The sequence below is a fragment of the Pan troglodytes genome, chromosome 1, assembly GCF_028858775.2.
Source record: "Pan troglodytes isolate AG18354 chromosome 1, NHGRI_mPanTro3-v2.0_pri, whole genome shotgun sequence".
Lineage (NCBI taxonomy): Eukaryota > Metazoa > Chordata > Mammalia > Primates > Hominidae > Pan > Pan troglodytes.
In genome coordinates this window covers 12,353,589-12,373,845 of record NC_072398.2, presented here as the reverse complement: position 1 = coordinate 12,373,845, position 20,257 = coordinate 12,353,589, and the positions used below count along the sequence as shown (strand labels likewise).

The following is a 20,257-nucleotide window of genomic DNA, read 5'->3' as shown; positions in this document are numbered from 1 at the left end:
GCCTGGCCCAAATAGGGTCATATTCTGAAGCACTGGAAGTTAGGGCTTCAACATATCTTTGAGGGGGACACATTGCAACCCATACAGTATTCTTGGAACTGTAAATTGCGTTTTTGTACTAGAAATTCACTGCCCCTTTAGGCACTATGTATTCCTCTAATCTTATTTGTTACTCTTTTACGACTTTAAGAAATACAGAATTTGGTCAGTTTTAGCTGAGAGAGTAAACTTTGATGACTTGCGTCAAACAGGGACTGGCACACAACTCCTGGAATTTCCAGTAAGAGAATGTGAATGGGGGACAGTTGCCGACTAGGTGCCTGAAAGATCATTTTTCAAGAAACACGTCAACAAACTTTGAGGGATACATGATAATTAAAAAACTAGCTTCAACCCGGGAGGCAGAGGTTGCAGTGAGCTGAGCCAAGATCGTGCCAGTGCACTCCAGACTGTGCGACAGAGTGAGACTCCGTCTCAAACAAACAAACAACTAGCCCTTATAATCTTTTTTTTTTTTTAGACAGGTGCATCTTTACACAGTTAAATTTCACTACTTCTTTTTTTGCAGATAAAAACTCAGGAGTTGAGAAATGAATAAATATAATAATAAATATGAGAAAACCATCATGATTTATCAAGCCTGGATAAATAATTTAATAAGTTCAGCATAGAAGACCTTGCTTTTTTTTCTTTCCTCTTTTTCTTCTTCTTTTTTTTTTTTAACTTATTTATTTCAATAGGTTTTTGGGGAGCAGGTGGTGTTTAGTTACATGAATAAGTTCTTTAGTGGTGATTTGAGAGTTTGGTGCACCCATCACCTAGGCAGTGGACACTGCACCCAATGTGTAGTCGTTTATCCCTCACCCACTCTCACCCTGGCCCTTATAATCTTAAGATTTTTGGCTATTTAGGGCCATCTCATTCCTCCCTCCCTTCTTTGTTGCATTCTCTCTCACCTACTCCATTCCCCCCACCTTCCAAGTAAGACCATCTTTGGTAAGATGGTCTTGGTAAGAATGTGATATGCATTATAATAATTTTTCAAATCTTCAAAATTGAGGTACAATTACATACAATAAAATGAGAATGGCATGCAAATTTGTGCCTTTTTTAAAGCTTAGTAAACGTCATAATTTGGTTATAATTTTTATTTTTCTGGATGCATTTGCTTTTCCTTACATCTACCATGCTCAGCCTTACAGAGATTTTTCTAGATGAATTTGCTTTTTCTCACATCTACCATGCTCGGCCTTACAGAGCTGCCCTTTATTTTAGAATTCCCTAAAGTGCTGTGTTGTACACAGGGAGCTTCTCCTGACTGGAACAACCTTACCTGGCACCACTCTTCCTTCGGGACCCAGATTCTTCTTTGAAACCTTTCCCTGGCCCCTTTGAATACTGCAGCTCTTTTAAAATGTATGTGGTTCTTTTTTCCCTGTTCAATTGTTAATCTAACTAGGTTGTGAGTTCCTCCTCCAAGGAGGTGAGGGTGCGATGTAGCTTGTCTGATTTTGCATTCCAAGTGTGTACCCCAATGCCTGACACATAGTAGGTGCTCAATATATGTTTACTGTCAATAAGTTACAATTAACACCCCCATATGGTAATTCAGAGTTTTCATAGCGCCGTCAAACGATGTCATTTAACGCCTACTACAACCCTAAAAAATTCTAATTACTACCATCCTATCATTCTTGTTTGTAGAGTGTGGAGACTGAGAGGTTCACTGCCTTGCCCAGCGCAAGTCAACAGCAAAACGGAACTAAAATTTCAGGCTCGACACCACACAGCGTGTCGAGATCAGCACGAACTTGGCGCTGTGACTTTTCCTTAGAGGGGCCACTTCGACTTACACTTCCGGATCCTGGGCACAGAGACGCGAAAAGCCCCCGCGGGAAACTGGGGAGCGGGACTACATCTCCCAGAGAGCCCCGGGGCTAAACAGCAGGTCATTGGTTGATATTGACAGCCAATGTGGCTGCGAGGAGCTCGTGCAGACCAATCACAGGCCGGAAGGGGCGGGACCTCCCACGCCGAGGATAGATTGAGCGCAGAACTAACCGCGCTCTGAAAGGCCCTAAACGTCTGCGGGGCTCATAGCCGGATGTCACGTCGTCCTCCTCTCCGGGTTTTCTCTTGGGCCCTTTTCCGTGCCGTCCCGCGACTCCGCCTCTGGCCGCGCGTGTCTGGCTGCTAGGCCGACACCAAGGACTGGCCGGGTACCCGGGAAGAAAGCACGTGCTCCAGCAGTTGCCGCGCCGCGCGTCTGCCCCTCAGCCCCGCGCCCAGCCCCGAGAGAGGCCCTAGGGCGCTGCGGGCTTTCGGGGTCCGCAGTCCCCCCGCGACGCGAGCCAACGGGAGGCGTCAAAAGACCCGGGCCTTGTGTGGCAGGCTCGCCTGGCGCTAGCTGGCGTGGCCCTTGGCCGTCGTCACCTGTGGAGAGCACGTCTTCTCTGCCGCGCCCTCTGCGCGAGGAGGAGACTCGACAACATGTCACCTGCGCTCCAAGACCTGTCGCAACCCGGTAACGCTGCGACCCCGTCTGCGTGGTTGGGTTGTGTTTCTTAACTCGTGCTGTGGCCTCCTAATCCCTGGGGCGATTCCCTTCTGCAGCGGGAGACGCCCGGCGGTGTTTCCCCGCGTGTGGGCGGCACCTTTAGAACTTAGCGCAGGAGCCCGGAGGGCTACGTGTTTTGCTCCACTCTTTGTCCGACCTTCACCTCTTCCTCCCCAGGCAAACCATCAAAACCTGCAAAAAGCGTCCTCCCCTCGCCCCCGAAACACATTCTTAACGTCACAGTAACTAAACTTTCCAGTTCCACGCAGCATAAACCAGCTGGGCCCTCTGGAAGTTTTTTTTTTTTGCATGGTGTGACGCTTATTCGTAAATATGTATTGCGCACCTACTGCGAGAGAAAGTTCAGGCGCGGAGAGACAGACGAGGAAACTCAGAGAACTATTTAAAACTACTACATGGAACTTTTTATTTTCTGCTTCTACGCACGCTGCTGCAAAACTGCAATATGCATAGACTCACTATGTTAAAATAGATGAGCAGACCCCACCTCCAGATACCGAAATGGGAGGTAGTAATTTCAAGCGATTCTGATGTTGGTGGCCCTGGGATCAACAGTGAGAAAAAGCTAGTTTAGCACGAGAACTGAACGTAATGTTAGCTTTATAACGAGCTCTAGATCTCTAAGATCATGCCTGATTATAATTTGTGGACAAATACACCCGTAAAAACGGGTGAGGAGATGTAGAAACGAGAATTAGTGATAAGTACAAAACAGTAAATATCCTATGACTTAGTGGGGATGTTTAGCTTCAGGAAGAGGGGGAATACTAAATTCGTAACGCACAAGGAAATTTATCAGAGGTTAACCGGTGACTCTATTGATTCTTGGGTTCTGATAACGGGACTGATATAATTGTTCTTGAAACTAGTGGAACTGTGGCTGAGAAACACATCACTGCTGTTATTAAATAAGATATAAACTTCCCTATGACAGGTTTATATCTTATTTAATATATTAAATAAGATGTAATGAGGTTACATCTTATTTATATTTAATATTTAATTTATTTAATAAATAAGATGTAAACCTCCCTATAAGAGATTTATATCTTATTTAATAAATGATCATAGGGAGATCATATTTATTTGGAAAACATCTTTTACTCATGATTTCTGGTCTCCCCCTTCCCATTTAATTTAAACAAGTAAAGTTATTTCCCTTTCATCTGAATTTAGGTGTCATTATCAGGAGCAAAATGCCACTGAAGACTTAAAATACTGTGAATAGTGAGTGATTAAAAAAAAAAAATGAAAGGAAAATTGTTGAATGTTTGAATCTAGCCTAGTCCCCTCACCCCCAAGGCTGGCTTCTAGAGTTGAGCACTGAGTGGAGTTTAACCAAGTCTAGGGCCTCTGAAGTTCTGAATCAGGCCATTGCGCCTGGAAAAGACCTTAGATGTAGTCCAGTTTCTGTCTATGTGAGCAACTTTTATTGGGATTAGAATCAGGTTTTAACTTCCTAATAACCCTTAGTAATTCTGGCGTACAATCTTAATGAAATTTTAATGGAGAGCTGGGAATTCCTGATTCTCAAGGTTGGGCCTTAAAACTAAATGTGACTTCAGACCATGGTTGTGTGCCCTGGGGAAGGAGGATGGTGGGCTAGCAAATACGTCTTGGGAGAAAATTTTAACTACAGCTTCTAAAGGTTTCTTGGTTTCATCCTTGCTTAGAACTGTGAGTGTTATTTGGAACTCAATTGATGAGTGATTAATGAAGGAATGAATAATCCAGTGAATTGGTATCAGTTGATGAGTGATTAATGAAGGAATGAATAATCCAGTGAATTGGTATCAGCCTAATTCTTCTCCGGCTTATTAAAATCAAAGGGGGAAATAATATATATTAAAAATGGAATACTGCACAAGCAAAGAGATGCCCCCAAAGAAGCTGGGCGCGGTGGCTCATATCTGTAATCCCAGCACTTTGGGAGGCCGAGGCGTGCGGGTCCCCTGAGGTCAGGAGTTCGAGACCAGCCTGGCCAACATGGTGAAACCCCGTCTGTACTAAAAATACAAAAATTAGCTGGGTTTATAGTGAGCGCCTATAACCCCAGCTACTCAGGAGGCTGAGGCAGGAGAATCGCTTGAACCCTGGAGGCTGAGGTTGCAGTGAGCCGAGATCGTGCCACTGCACTCCAGCCTGGGTGAGAGAGTGAGACTTAGTCTCCAAAAAAAAAAAAAAAAAAAAAAAAAAAACCCAAAAAAAGCAAAGTGTAGCAAGTCTGTGCAAACTAGAAATTAGAGATCCAAAAATGAAAGAGAGAAGTATCTTGCAAGTGACTTGTAGGGCAGTAGTAAGATTGTTTTTAATAAAGCAAAGAAAGAACAGTGCTGAGAAAGCCCTGGGATCATTTGATTATAATGCAGAAAATAAAAATGTGCTTTTGCTGTATGTGTTCCCCATTTAGCACAGTGGAAAGAGGGGTCCTAAGTAAGTCAGATCTACTTGGGGTCATTTTGCCTTCAGAGCAGATGTGTTCTTGACACTGCAATTTATAACTTACATGTACATATTAGGAATTTATTTGTTTAGGCCTTCATCTTGTCATTCTTTAGGCTAGTTCTTAAAGGTGGTACTAGCTGATCTACCCCCCTCCAAATCTGACTAGGGCTTTAACCACTTATACCTATGTTTATTCTTTGGAACACTTGCTGTGAATCAGAGTATTGTTAGCTAGAAAATAAGATGTTAATGGCAGGGAAAAAACCCCCACAAAATATATTGGCTAAATCCACTCAAAACTGGAGAAAATACTGTGTGATCTCTTAGGCTCACTAGCCAAGGATGTTCCTTGGGACTCTCCTCTGCACTCCGGTTATTTACATATATACATTAAACATAAAAATATTTCTGAAATAGTGTTATAACTAGTCAGCTAAATGAAGGAACTGCAAAACTATATTCTTATATTTACTGTGAAAGATAATCAGAAAGAATCTGCTTTATTTAGAACTTGACTAGTCAGTAGTTAAGTATACAGAATGTTCTAGACCTAATGAGCTGAATACAGATAAATACAATTTTGGTGTTCTTCATGGAAGAGTGACATTTCAGTAGATCCCCACTCTGCCAGGGGAAGGAATTGTCAAGGTGACTTATTCTTTTGAGCAAGTTCTGATAGTAATTGGAAACTGGTGAATTAGAATGGTAATTAAAGCCAGTGAAAAATGACCACCTACTGGAAAAACTGGAGGAATACAGAAGGCTAAAAATAGTGAACACTTAATACCAACAGATTTTCTGAAGGAAGCCTTCTTAGTTTCTCTAAATGGGAAATCTTACATTATCCTCTAAAGGAAAAATAAGCAAGTAGATGAGGAAGCAATGTTTTTTTTTTCCCCCCCTTTTTCTTGAGACAGTCTCACTCTGTTGCCCAAGCTGAGTGCAGTGGCGTGATCACGGTTCACTGCAGCCTCGACTTCCCAGGCTCAAACAGTTTTCTTGCCTCAGCCTTACTAGTAGCTGGGACTACAGGTGCATACCACCAGGCTTGGCTAATTTTTGTTTTTTTTTTTGTAGAGATGAGGCCACTGTGTTGCCCAGGCTGTTTTCGAACTCGTGGACTCAGTGATCCACCTACTTCGGTCTCCCAAAGTGTTGGGATTACAAGTGTGAACCACCACACCCAGCCCAAGTAATGGATTTTTAAGGGCCTCAGTTGCATAGGAGTTTTTTATTCAGGCCGCAAAATTCCTGTGTTTTATTATATATTCCTTTTTATCTGTATTTTCCATTCACAATTCTCTTGTTTCCATAGACCGCCTTTTTCACATATATCCATATATTTATACATTTTGTTGTAAACTCTAGTCTATAGGTATTTTTAATTCACATTGTATATTACATTCTGGAATGTACAAGGAACTAACACAAATCAATAAGAAAACAAATTAGCTTTAGACATTGAAGAATCTCCCCCAACCCATCGTCTATTATTTTTGTCTATGGTGACTTTCGTTTAACAGAAATCCTTGGTTTTTATGTAATCAAATTCATTGTTTTTTTTTTTAATTAAGAGGTTGGTCTTTTTGAGTCTTAAGAAGTTCCTTTTCATTCGAAGTCATAAAGTTCTTCCCAATAAATTATACAATAAGTTTGTCAGGTTTCTGAAAAACCAAAGCAGATGTTTTTAAAAAGCTTTTGATCTCTTGCCTATACGGTGGCTCAACAAACAAGATACCAGAATTTGCATGTGTGGGGCTGGGTTGTTTTGTGGTAAATAGTGAACTGTCTTAAAGTCCAAAAACAAAGCTTATTATTTCTGGATTGAAAAAGGAATACAGTAAGGGCCCCATGGAAAAGTACTAAGACTTTTTATGAAAATGAGAGGAGGGGTGGAGGCACTCTTGAGTGGTTAGATTTGCTAAACTTGTGTGCACTCGCTCAGTGGAGGAGATAGGAAGAAGGACATGTAAATAATAGGATATTGATTGATATTGATTAATCATTTTGCCGATGCCAAAGGACATAATTCACTGTCTGTGGAAAAGATTGCCTTTTTTCCCCTAGAAAGTTTGAATACCTTTTAAATGTGAAATTTCATGTGCATGACCTATTTCCCCACTGCCACACCTCATGCTCACACTAGGCTTATGATTCAGTCACCCACTTAAGTTCACGTGATGTCATTTCAGGGAGAATTGCAGCTACATCCTTTTGAGAAGAAAGCGATTCAGTTGGGCATGTAGGTTAGTCTTTAGTTCTTAGTCTTCTCATTCCTCATGTGAAATTATCTACATTTAACAGCTTTCACTGAGTATTTTCTTCTTTCACTCGACTGTTAGAAGACATTTCCAAACCTGCAAATATGCCATTCCTGCCCCAACATGACCAACTGAGAGCTTCAGGCTTTACATGATTTTTCACAGCCCACTGAGCTTTGTAATATATAGAACACAATCTTTAGAGCTTCAGTCCTCGCTGTGCTATAATACCAACATAATAAGAGTAGCTAGTATTTATCAGATGTTTACTATACATCAAACACCAATGTCTCATTTCATGACTTGTGTGACTTAAGAGGTCCAGTTCTTAACACATGGTCTCATTTTAGTATCACAGTTCTGATGATGAAGGCAGGGCTGATGTTTCCTCATCTTGCTGAAGCATGGAGAGGACTTGTCTAAAATCCCATAGCTACTAAGGGGAGCTGGGGCTAAAACCCAGATTTCTTGGGTTTTCACACCCTGCTACTATTAGCTTAAGCCTATCAAATTCTGAGTGCTTATTGGCTGATAGGATAGTCACGTCATGGAGTGCCTAAATTAACAGTACATGTGAATTTACCGTGTCGACTATAGCTTGAAATGGCGCCCACTGCCTGATGCCTACCAGTCTTTCTATTATACATGCTTCATTAAGCCCTACCTTTTCTCCACGTTTCCCAAGAAGTGATTTTCTTTGGTTCTTGAAGTACTTTTGTACAGATCATTGGAACTTAACTTCGTTCCTTTATCAGGAAGTGTTTTATCTCACCTGCAAGTTCAGTAAACACAATTAGCAAGTGAGGTGGCTTTGGAAAGGAATAGTACACCCTGAAAGAAACATAGTGCCCAGAAACTAGATATTGGATATTGCAAATTTTTCTTTTAGGTTACTAGAGCCACCTTCCTGAAGCCCACTTGGAGAAAGTCACTCAAAATAGTTCTGTGGCCACCATTTAGCCCCAGTTCCCATATTGTATACTTGAGACTCTGGACAGTAAGGCAAGGCAGGGTTGTAAGTTTGCACCCAATACCAGCTTACAAATATTCTTACATTACTGGTTTGGGTTTTAAATTATCTTTGCCTCTTCTTTCTCATCTTCCCTCAGTTTTTTGTCATTTCAATTAAAGAAATATTTGCCAAGTACTGACCTTAGTGTTGCTAGGCATGAGTTCCAAGGAGCTCAGATAGCTTAGAACCAGCCCCATTTGACTTGAGCTTTTCTCACCTCTTAGCACAGAAGGAATGGGTTGGCGTCATTATGGTTTGTTTTGAGTAACATGTATTCACTCTGATATGCTATAGGGAGTTGTTGAAGGTGTTTGAGCGGGGGAAGCAACTGGTTTAAAATTGTTCTATAGGAAGATTAATCTGGTGTGGTGCACAGGATGGATTAGAACACAGGGCGACTGGGTATGGTGGTGATCTCTTACCTTTGTAGGACACTTGATAGTTTACAAGGCACTTCCATAGATGTATGATCTCATTTGCATGGATGCAAACTAGAGCTCAGAGAGGATTGGTGATAGCTGGCCTGTGTAGTAAGGGCTTGAAGAAAGGGGTTGTCACAGGGCGAGGAAGGTGGGACCATTGTGCATGGCATTTTAGAGGCCAAATCTATAAGGCTTGGGATCTAAGTAGATGTTGGTTATCAGGGAGAATAAGGAGTCAGATAATACTGAGATTTTATGGTTAGTCTTCTGGGAAGGGTGTTGCCATTTACAGAAATCAGGAGATGAGACAGAGAATATATGCAAGTTTGGTTTTGAATATTAGATTGAGGGGCAGGTGGGTAGTTGAGGTAGCCATATCCAGTGGACAGTTTAAAAGCTGGGTCTAAGATTGGGGCCAGGTGTTTTTGATATTTAGAAGGTCATTGGTGACTTTAGAAAGTAATTTCAGGAGAGTGGTGGAGGAGGAAGCCATGTCAGAAGGATAAGAAATCGGTGGTTGCTGAGGTGGAACTGTGGGAGTGGGAAGGGCTAGATGAGGGAGCAGTGGGAGGTGTTGGTCATCATGCGCTTTTCCTTAGGTACAGAAAGAAGGGAAATAGAGTGAGCCAGACTGCAAGAGGATTTTGAGGTGGAGAGGGTGTGAGTTTGAGGAGCCTCCAACAGAAAACTTCTTTGTACGGGATTAGGTGAAATCACTTGTGGAGTGAGGAGGAAAAGGATTTGGTGCTAAAAAAAAAAAAAGTAGAAATTGGGACAGTAGATGTTGGAAGTATTGAGGGAGGTCAAGAAAAGGTGAACCAAAGAAGGCTGAACGTTGCAAGTTTTCGGTGACTCCAGTCAGCATAGTTTTGTGGCTTTCCAGTAGGTCATAGAAACCAGAAAGCAGGATTAGAAGGAGTAAGCATTGGGCCCTTTTCTGGACTGGGAATTAGAAGTCAAGGAGCATGGGGAGAGTTGAGAAGCTCAAGGGTGTTAGCCAGTTATTATTTCATAGTTGGGCAGAGGTGAGTAAAACTCTGTTTGCAGGCCATTATTAGTTCTGGCAATAGGTGAGGGAGAAGGTCAAAGCTAATATTTTAAAGAATAGTTTGGAATTATTGATGGTTTTCAATTATCTCTGCTAAATCATTTTATTTAGGGAGTATCTGCCCAGAATTAACAAGGAAAGAGAGCAAAGTCTTGTATCACTGGCCCATTATTGCCTGTTTTCCTCATCTGTAAAACAGGAGTAGTGTAGCCTACCTTCACCTTGGTTTCGTGCTTCACCGGGGATTTTGTGCTGTGTGCAATCTTGTATTAGGCATTGTCACGACTTAATGACCCTTTTGGGCAGCGTTTTCCTATATGGAGTTATGAGTGCATCTTTTATAAACTCCATTTACTCCTTATTGGAGATTATTATAAATTTCTCTAAAGCTCCTCCCTCACACATCTTTTTCACCTTTCATTCTTTCAAGTCAAACTTTCACTTTCTTTAAAGAAGGTCTGAAGAAAACCCTGCGGGATGAGATCGATGCCATTCTGCAGAAGAGGATTATGGTGCTGGATGGAGGGATGGGGACCATGATCCAGCGGGAGAAGCTAAACGAAGAACACTTCCGAGGTCAGGAATTTAAAGATCATGCCAGGCCGCTGAAAGGCAACAATGACATTTTAAGTATAACTCAGCCCGATGTCATTTACCAAATCCATAAGGTAAAGTATTCCCAGGTTCCCATGTGTATTCATTCTGTTATTCTGCAAGCTGTTTCATGTATCAGGTCAGGCTGCTATGCCGAGTGCTCCGGAGAATAAAGAATAAAGAGGCAATTTATTCAGAAAGCAGATTTTGGACATCAAATAAAAGTTATGTACTGTGTTGAGCACTCAGGATAAGGGAATGAGGTAGGTAGGTTTTCTGCCCTTGAGGCATGTAAACTCTAGTGAAAAACTATGAGATTCTGGACAAATAAGGGTTTTCACACTAGTGAGTGTGAGAAAACTATCTTATTTAAGTTACTGCAACAGCCCTGATGAAGAAATGCTTAAAGGTGGTATCTTAGCTTTGGCTGCTATATTACCTGTTACCATAGACTGGGTTATACAAGCACACATTTATTTCTCACAGTTCTGGAAGCTGGAAGTCCACAAAGTGCCAGCAGATCCTGTGTCTGGTGAGGGCCCTCTTGTTTATAGATAGCTGTCTTTGTATCTACATGACGGAGAGCAGAGAGAGAACAAAAAACTCCCATATTTGTGCTTATAAGGGCACTGCTGTGGTCTCAATGTTTGTGTCCCCGTGAGATTCATATGTAAAATCCTAATGCCTAGTGTGATGGTATTAGGAGGTGCCCTTATAAAAGAGGCTCAAGGGCGCTTATTCACCCCTTCCACCATGTGAAGATACAGTGAGAAGATGCTGTCTATGAACTAGAAAGCTGGCGCTCACCCATTATAAAATTCTAAGATACAATTATCATTCATGTATTTTGTATTTTAGTCTAGTTTTGTATACTTGGAGTTTAAAAAATTAAATTGGGATTACATTGCTTCGTACTGTCTTATAATTTGCATTTTTTACTTATATACCATGAGTATTAAATATTCTGAAACATGGTTTTAATAACTTCATAATCTATTCTATGTATATATCATCATTTATTTAACTAATCTCCTTATTCCTAGGCATTAAGTTTATTTTCAATTTTTCTTGTTCTTTTAAAAAAAACTTAAATTAGTTCTTATAAAACAAATCTCGTAGATAATACATTCCCATTTGACCATACTCTAAATTGCTATTTTTTCCCCAGAGATAACCACTGATATTAGTTGGTGTGTGTCGTCCCAGATTCCTTTGTTAGGCATTTTCATATATGTGTATGTGTGTATACGTGAGTGAATATATATATGTAGAAAACTCGTAGTACTCTGTATGTTTTTTTAATTTAATGGTGTCATGCTTTACATATCATTCTATTTTTTTTTTTACTTAACAATACTTTGCAGAATCTTTCCATATCAGTATTTGTAGATATACAGTTTTTTTTTTTTTGCTGTCACATGGCATGTAATAAAGTGGATATATTTTAGTCTATTTAGCTGTTTCCCTATTGGTAGATATTTAGGATGTTTGTTATTGTTACTATAAATGTGCGTATCTTGGTTTTTATCTCCCAGTGCTTCTGCAACCATTGTCCATCGACTTAAGAGGGGTTGGGTTTATTCAGTATTGGAAAATCAAGGGGGTCAAGGGATTCCAGGTTGCTAGTCAGATTGAGGTTGAGACGATCCAAGGAGTGGAGCCAGGGAGACGAGTTTCGAAGAGAGCACAAAGGAGCATCAAGATCTTCATGGTTTCAGTAGGGATGTGATGCTTGTTCAGAGAGACTAGGAGATGTAGACTGAAAAATTGTGGTCAGAGGTTGAGATCTCTGAGATGGTATACTTCTCGGTGGGCATCAGGTTCTGCCAAAGCAGGAAGAAGATAAGGGAACAGAACTACCGTTTGTTGAGTGCCCATTGTGTGCCAGACATTTGATGCATTATCTTTTTGGTGTTGTTTTGTTGAGACAAGGTCTCACTCTGTCACTCAGGCTGGAGTGCAGTGGTGCCACCGTGGCTCACTCTAGCCCACCGTGGCTCACTCTAGCCCACTGTGGCTCACTTGAACCTCTGGGCCCAAGCAGTCCTCCTGCCTTAGCCTTCCGAGTAGCTGGGACTACGGGCATGTGCCACCATGCCTGGCTAATTTTTCGTGTTGTTTTGGTTAGAGACAGGGTCTTTCTATGTTGCACAGACTGGTCTTGAACTCCTGGCCTCAAGCAGTCCTCTCACCTTGGCTTCCCAAAGTGCTATGATTACAGGCGTGAGCCACCATGCCTGGCTGATGTGTTACCTTATATTAGCATATAGCTACCCTGTGAAGTAGGGTTATAATATTTTTGAATGAGGAGACTGAGACTCAGAGAGTTTAAGGGACTTGATTAAGTTCTTATAACCTTAGCATGTTAACATTGTCTGAATTCAAGTTTCGTTGTTTATTTATTCATACCACGTGCCTTTCTGTGAAATCCTTACACCTTTTTGCATCTCTACCTTCTAATGCAGTGCCTTACTCTTAGTAAATGGTCAAAAGGTAGCTGCTGATAATGGTGGTAATGAAAGGGCATGTTTATTCTGGGGGCACAAGAAACTCTAAAGCTCATAATTGACATTATAATCTCTTGTTGCAGGAATACTTGCTGGCTGGGGCAGATATCATTGAAACAAATACTTTTAGCAGCACTAGTATTGCCCAAGCTGACTATGGCCTTGAACACTTGGTAAGAATTCCATTGTTCCATGTGTCTAAGATGCTTACGAGCGTTTGCTGCATTGGTAGTTGCTAGTGAGTAAAGCACTGGAAGCTGCAGAGTCAAGCTAATGCCTAGTTATCTGTTGTTTATGATGAGACAGGGAAAATGGTGTGAATCCTTCCTGCTTGTGAACACAGTGGCCCATTCATTTTCCAACTGGCTTCTTTTATGGGCAAGTAATAATCAAATCTAAATGATAATTATGCAGTAGCTGTTGATAAAGGCATAAACATTGGCCGTATGCACACAGTATTGTGAGGCCTTTTTAAGTATTAGATGGCAGCCTTGGTTTCTTTCTTTTTTAAAAATTGTGATTAAATACACATAAAATTTATCATAATTATTTTTAAGTGTACACTCGAGTGGCATTAAGTACATTCACAGTATTGTGCTATCATCACCACTGTCCATTTCCAGAACTTTCTCATTTTCCAAAACTGAAACTCTGTACCCATTAAACAATACCTTCCCATTCTACCCCCAACTCCAGCCCCAGCATACTCTATTCTACTTTCTGTCTCTATGAATTTGACTATTCTAGGTACCTTAGATATGTTGAATCATATAGTATTTGGCCTTTTGTGACTAGTTTGTTTCACTTAATGTAATGTCCTCAAGGTTCATCCATGTTGTAGTATGTATCAGAATTTCCTTCCTTTTTAAGGTTGAATAATATACCATTGTGTGTATATACCACGTTTTGCTTATTCATCTGTTGATCATTTGGGTTGCTTCTACCTTTCGGCTATTGTGAATATGCAATGTTGCTATATACATGTGTATACAAACATCTATTCAAGTCCCCACATTCAGTTTTTTGTATATATACACAGAAGTTGAATTGTTAGATAATATGGTAATTCTGTTTAATTTTTTGAGGAACTGCCATACTGCTTTTCAGAGTGGCTGTACCTTTTTTTTTTGAGGCAGGGTCTTGCTCTGTCACCCAGGCTGGAGTGCAGTGGAGTGATCTCAGCTCACTGCAACCTCCGCCTCCTGGGTTCAAGTGTTTCTCCTGCTTTAGCCCTCCAAGTAGCTGGGGCTACAGGCTTGCTCTACCATGCCCTGCTAATTTTTGTATTTTTTGTAGAGACAGGGTTTTGCCATGTTGCCCAGGCTGGTCTCCAATTCCTGAACTTAGGTAATCTGCCCACCTCGGCCTCCCAAAGTGCTGGGATTACAGGTGTGAGCCACCACGCCTGGCCGGCTGTACCATTTTATATTCCCACTAACAGTGAACAAGAGTGTCAGTATTTCCACATCCTCACCACCATTTATTTTCTATTTTTTTAAATAGTAGTCATCCTAATGATACTATTGGCAGATTTGATTTCCTTTTAATCGACATGATGCTTCCATATTTAAATTTTATAAAACCTTGATGATAGAAATATATGGTAGATGCTAATGTCCCCATTTTTGTTTGGGATGTTTCCAGACACATTACTCTGTTTTCATGTAAGCAGTGTTTTCCAGTTACTTTTGTGTTATTTTAGAGCAGAAGTTGGCCAACGTTTTTTAATAAAGGGCCAGATAGTACATATTTCAGCTTTGTTAGCTACAGACAGTCTTTCGCAACTGCTCAACTCCATCATGTAGTGTGGAAGCAGCTATAGACATTATATAAATAATGTAAAACTATTTACAAAAACAGGCAGTGGACCCAACTTGCCCTATGAGCCAGAGTTTGCCAATACCTATTTAAGATATTCTGGTTGTTAAATTCCTGGATGTGGTTATTCAAGACACATAGGATCTTAGGAATTCAAAGGAACTTGAAAATCACAAGTCTAGTTTCTCCTGACTTGGTCTGTGGAAGAGCTTCTGGAGGGCCGTGAACCTCCTTAAATCACAGGCAACACTGTGTGTGTATGTGCATATTTGCTTTTTATTTCCTGGTAAGAGGGTTCATAGTCCTTTATCAAATTCTCAGGTGGTTAATAATATGCAAAAAGTTCAGAATTACTGATCCCAACTGTTGTACATGAATCAAGGCCCGGAAAAGTTGCTGTGGGAACTGCCTGGCAGGCAGTGACAGACTAGTGCTTGAACCTGCATGTTTTGCCTCTTAAGCCTATGCTCTTTCCATTGCTTTATTTTTTTCTTAATTCTCAGAATATTTAACTACATAAGTTATTCTCTGACATGCTAGATGTCTAGGGATTGCCCTTTTTACTGGCTAGCTCATGGTTTGGGAGGAGAACCTAAAAGCAGTTCCCAAGGACTCTTGTCTTTCCTTGCTGCCTTTCAAGTCTGGAGCTGATATGCCTGCTTGGCTAAGATTTCACTCAGACCTCAGATTAATTCACTCTACATTTTGTTACTGAAGAAAACTGAGTATTAGATGGTCATGAATCCATTATTTATTGTGTGGAGGAAAAGAAGGACAAGCTAACGTTTGTGGTTGATATGTTAGGCCTACCGGATGAACATGTGCTCTGCAGGAGTGGCCAGAAAAGCTGCCGAGGAGGTAACTCTCCAGACAGGTAGGGAATGTTCTTCTCTTTTTTTGCACACGTGGTTCCTTTGATACTGTCAGCTATAATGTGCTGTCCTTATTGCAGTTTTTCCTTATGTGGCCTTTGGCTTATGAGCAACACTGCAGAGACTGTATTTTACATGTTTGTAGATTACTTCTCTGCAGTTTCATAATCAAGCACTCAACATCTTTGAATTGATGCCAACTCTGTGGTCCTTGGGCTCGGAATTTGCTCTTTCACCCTGGGTTAGCCTGACTTTGTAGCTAGGCCCCTGACTTCCTTGTGTATTTAGAGCTGAAATAATTTATGTCTCTTTGGAAGCACATCATCATGTCATTAAAAGTAACAGCTGGCTGTTTTGATGATCTTGGCTATTATTAGGATATTTGATCTCATTTTTTTAAAGCCACCCTCATTCCCATGATTGGCTGATATAGGTAGAGATATTGCCTTTCAAGCATTTTCCCTTTATACTATTGATGTCCTTGAAGGCTCTGTGAAGCACACAAAAAAGTGTGGCATTAGATTCAGTCCTGCTGGGACTTGAAAAGTGGCTCCTGAAATAACTAGCCTCCTGGCTGGATGCCATCAGAACACTTGGGCACCAGCTGGTAGGAGGCTTTGAGGGAGGGAAAGGAATATAAGAAATATATGGAGCCCCTTAAGATTTGGAAACGTGAAGTTATTGCCAACAGGAAAGCAGAATTGCTGTGAAGTTATACACAGCATACTAATGAAGACCAAAGCAGGAACTCTGTTTCTAAGAGATAATGTTTAAATTCATGGAAATGCATAGACTGTTACTCCAACAGAGTCACAGGTCAGAGGACACTGAACCAGCTAAAGCAGGGAGAGAGAAGGACATTTTTCTTATACCCACGTTATTGGTTAGCTTTGGGGATGCAAAAGAATATTTGGGCCTGTAACCTGTTCAAAAGCTGGTTTATCAATTAGCTGATAGTCCTCTCCAGTTAAATTACAAAGCATAGCCCAGGTTATTGAGTGGCTAAAGTCATCAAAGGTAATGAGCAGTACAACCCTGGCTTCTTTAGGAATGAACACAACTTGCTACACCATTTTTAGAAGCACCTGGACTTCAGGCCAGAGGAAAAGTTGTTAAAGAAAGATTTGCTCTGCTTCATACTTCAATTTCAGGCTTTATAATCGTTAATCCTGATTTAGTATTTCCTCCTAGTGAAGGGCCTGCAGTATGGTACTAGAGAGCATTTCAAGTTAAATGCTACTGTAAGGTGATTTTGCAGAACTTACGTTAAGTTCAAAACCTTCAGGGCTTCATAAAAATAGGAAGAGAGGGAATTTGTCCAAACACAGCTGTGGTGATAGAAAAGGATTACTTACTGAAATGTTTTAGTTAGTTGTGTGAGAATTGAGAGTTTTGGGGACTGGTTTCGTGATGATATGTGTATATCTCCTATATGGCATAATTTCCTTAGTGGGATCTGGGGCAGCCCCATGATCAAATATATGTAAGCAGAATCTATGAATCATCTAAGTTGGATAAAGACTATAAATAGTCTCTTGTTAGTTTAGGAGAGGTCAAGTTTTATTGTCAAACTGAGAAAAAAGTTTGGGCTTTTAGAGCTTTTTGGATTTCAGAGTTGTGGACAAAAGATTATAGACCTGTGTTCCAGAAAAAAATCTTATTGGCTATTCATTCACGACAAAAAATGTTCAGCCACTTAGAGATTTCACACTTGTTTTTCTTTTCCCAAAGGAATTAAGAGGTTTGTGGCAGGGGCTCTGGGTCCGACTAATAAGACACTCTCTGTGTCCCCATCTGTGGAAAGACCAGATTATAGGAACATCAGTGAGTATTTACCATATATAATCATTGATCTTGGGGAAGTACTCTGTGCTTCAGTAAGCTATAGATCTGTAAAATGGAACCAATAACAGGATCTACCTTAGAGTTACTGTGATTTAATCCATGTAAAAGGTGTACAGCAGTGCCTGGAATATAGTAGACATCTAAATAGAAAGTTAGCTATGATGATTATTATTATTTGAACTTGCTTTCAAATATATATGATGGTGTGTTAATGCTGCTTTGTCAGCTGTGGAAATAAAACCAACTAAAATAAAGCTGTAAACTCAGAAGTTGAACAAATTTGGTTACTAGGTTTGTGGTCTATTATAAAATAGCACACAATATCCTCATTTATCAGAAGGCAGTCCAAACTATCTAGACATCTGTATTAGTCCATTTTCACACTGCTAATAAAGACATACAAGACTGGACAATTTACAGAAGAAAGAGAGGTTTAATGGACTTACAGTTCCATGTGGCTGGGAAGCCTCACAATCATGGCAGAAGGCAAGGAGGAGCAAGTCACGTCTTACATGGATGGTAGCAGGCAAAGAGAAAGCTTGTACAGGGAAACTCCCCCTTATATAACCATCAGATCTCGTGAGACTTATTCACTCTTATAAGAACAGCACAGGCCGGGCGCGGTGGCTCACGCCTGTAATCCCAGCACTTTGGGAGGCCGAGGCGGGCGGATCACGAGGTCAGGAGATCGAGACCATCCTGGCTAACACGGTGAAACCCCGTCTCTACTAAAAATACAAAAAATTAGCCGGGCGTGGTAGCGGGCGCCTGTAGTCCCAGCTACTCGGGAGGCTGAGGCAGGAGAATGGCGTGAACCCGGGAGGCGGAGCTTGCAGTGAGCCGAGATCGCGCCACTGCACTCCAGCCTGGGCGACAGAGCGAGACTCCGTCTCAAAAAAAAAAAAGAAAAAGAACAGCACAGGAAAGACCTGCCCCCATGATTCAATTACCCTCACCAGGTCCCTCTCACAACACGCGGGAATTCAAGATGAGATTTGGGTGGGGACACAGCCAAACCATATCAACATGTTAGCATTATACATGTTATAAACTACCATATATAAACATACTTATATTGAGATCTGACAAAACATCCAAGTATCTAGGTCAATTTCTAAGCATCAAGACTATAGAAAACAAAAAGCATTAAAATATCAGAGCTGAATAGTCATGATACCATGTCTGGTAGTGCAGTGGGTGGAGATGATGAGATCAAGCAAATATGGTTTGTAGGTTTTTGGTTTATGGAACTTTGTGTGTTGTGATACCACACTTTTTCACCAGGAGTTGTTCATACCAGGCTTATGTGTTGTTGATGCTCTCTTTGGACTAGACCTGCCAGTGGGGAGCTAACTTACCCTTGCTCTTGGGCTGTACAAGGTGAAGTACGGTAAGTCTTCACTTAACGTCATTGGCAGGTTTTTGAAAACTGCATCTTTAAGCAAAATGATGCATAGCAGGCCCTCAAATAATGTCATTTCCTTCAACAGAATTTCATGGTAATGTTGATTAGAAAGAAAATACTGGTTTTGTTACATATTGTCTCAGTCAAAGTTGCAATTTCTGAGAACCTGTCAACGACGTTACAAGAGGACTTTGTTGTGTAGGCTTCTCTGTTGGATATCTGAGCATTATCTTGGCTTACTGCAGCCTCCACCTCCTGGGTTTGAGCGATTATCCTGCCTCACTCTCCCCAGTAGCTGGGGCTACAGGCGTGTGCCATCACGCCTGGCTAATTTTTATATTTTTAAAGTAGAGTTGGGGTTTCACCATGTTGGCCAGGCTGGTCTTGAACTCCTGACCTCAAGTGATCTGCTCGCCCCAGGCCCCCACAGTGCTGGTGTGAGCCACTGCACTGGGCCAACCCAAGACATTTCTAACAAAAATTTTACCTAGGAGCGATTGAACACTTTTTGTTTGAGACTGAAATTGCTCACCAGACAGGTTTCTTCTCTGACAGAGTTGGTGTAAGAGCAGAGACAAAATCTGCGGGCTTGCAGCCCTTTATCACAGAGAGTGACTTCTACTCAACCTGTGACCTCTCTGCATCAGTGTGGCATGTTTCTCACAGCCATCTCTTAACTGGTTGATTGAAATGAGCTATGGAAAGAATGATATGTTTCAGAGATGTTGAATAGGGGGTACATGTTCAAGAAATTCATACGCCTTCCCTCTCACTCCTCAGCTCATACATGGGAAGTGGAAGTTACGTGGCAGGTGTTTAGGAACAGCTGCCTTCAGCTTACTTGTTTACCTTCTGTCCCTGCCACCTTTCTTTATTTGATTTCTTACAAAAGATCATGTTCTTAAACTATGCATTGTAAACCAGCAATAGTTCACAGGTGCCAGACCTACACTCGAGATACCCTAGGGCCATTCAGAGGATATTGATGACTGATGTGCTGGGTGTGATTTATTTTTTGCAGCATTTGATGAGCTTGTTGAAGCATACCAAGAGCAGGCCAAAGGACTTCTGGATGGCGGGGTTGATATCTTACTCATTGAAACTATTTTTGATACTGCCAATGCCAAGGTGAGTTAAGGGAGGAAAAAACAGACAAGGCTGGGGTGAGGGCTGTGGGTGAGTCCCCTAATGTAGGGAGAAGATAATATTAGCCATTATCAAAGTTAAATAAATTACCTGTATTTGCTCCATTTTATTCTTGAGTATTTTTAACTGAGGCCAGTACAATAAGAAAAACTTAAACCTGCTTTTGAAGCTTTTAAAATAACTTTTTTCTAATTATGAAAATAAATATTTTCATATATAGCTAGTATAAATGCGTATATCCTGAGGTAATACATGCTGCTGGTTCTAAATTCGAAAGATACATAAATATACGGAGTGAAAAGTG

General features: G+C 41.0%; 1 protein-coding gene across 7 annotated transcripts in view; it reads left to right on the top strand.

Annotated features, from left to right (window-relative positions):
• The first annotated feature begins 2,015 nt into the window (after positions 1-2,015).
• MTR (5-methyltetrahydrofolate-homocysteine methyltransferase) overlaps positions 2,016-20,257 on the top strand; it is a 106,086-nt gene continuing 87,844 nt past the window's right edge. For 2 of the 7 annotated variants that reach the window (XM_514294.9, XM_016941494.4), the window contains exons 1-6: positions 2,016-2,524; positions 10,220-10,434; positions 12,951-13,040; positions 15,490-15,559; positions 17,289-17,381; positions 19,829-19,935. In XM_514294.9, coding sequence (XP_514294.2) covers positions 2,491-2,524; positions 10,220-10,434; positions 12,951-13,040; positions 15,490-15,559; positions 17,289-17,381; positions 19,829-19,935 — 609 coding nt within the window. In that variant the 5' untranslated portion in view covers positions 2,016-2,490. Of the gene's footprint in view, positions 2,525-10,196; positions 10,435-12,950; positions 13,041-15,489; positions 15,560-17,288; positions 17,382-19,828; positions 19,936-20,257 lie in introns of all 7 variants that reach the window. The other 5 variants (XM_063790354.1, XM_009441716.5, XM_063790353.1 and 2 more) reach the window with 5 other exon arrangements.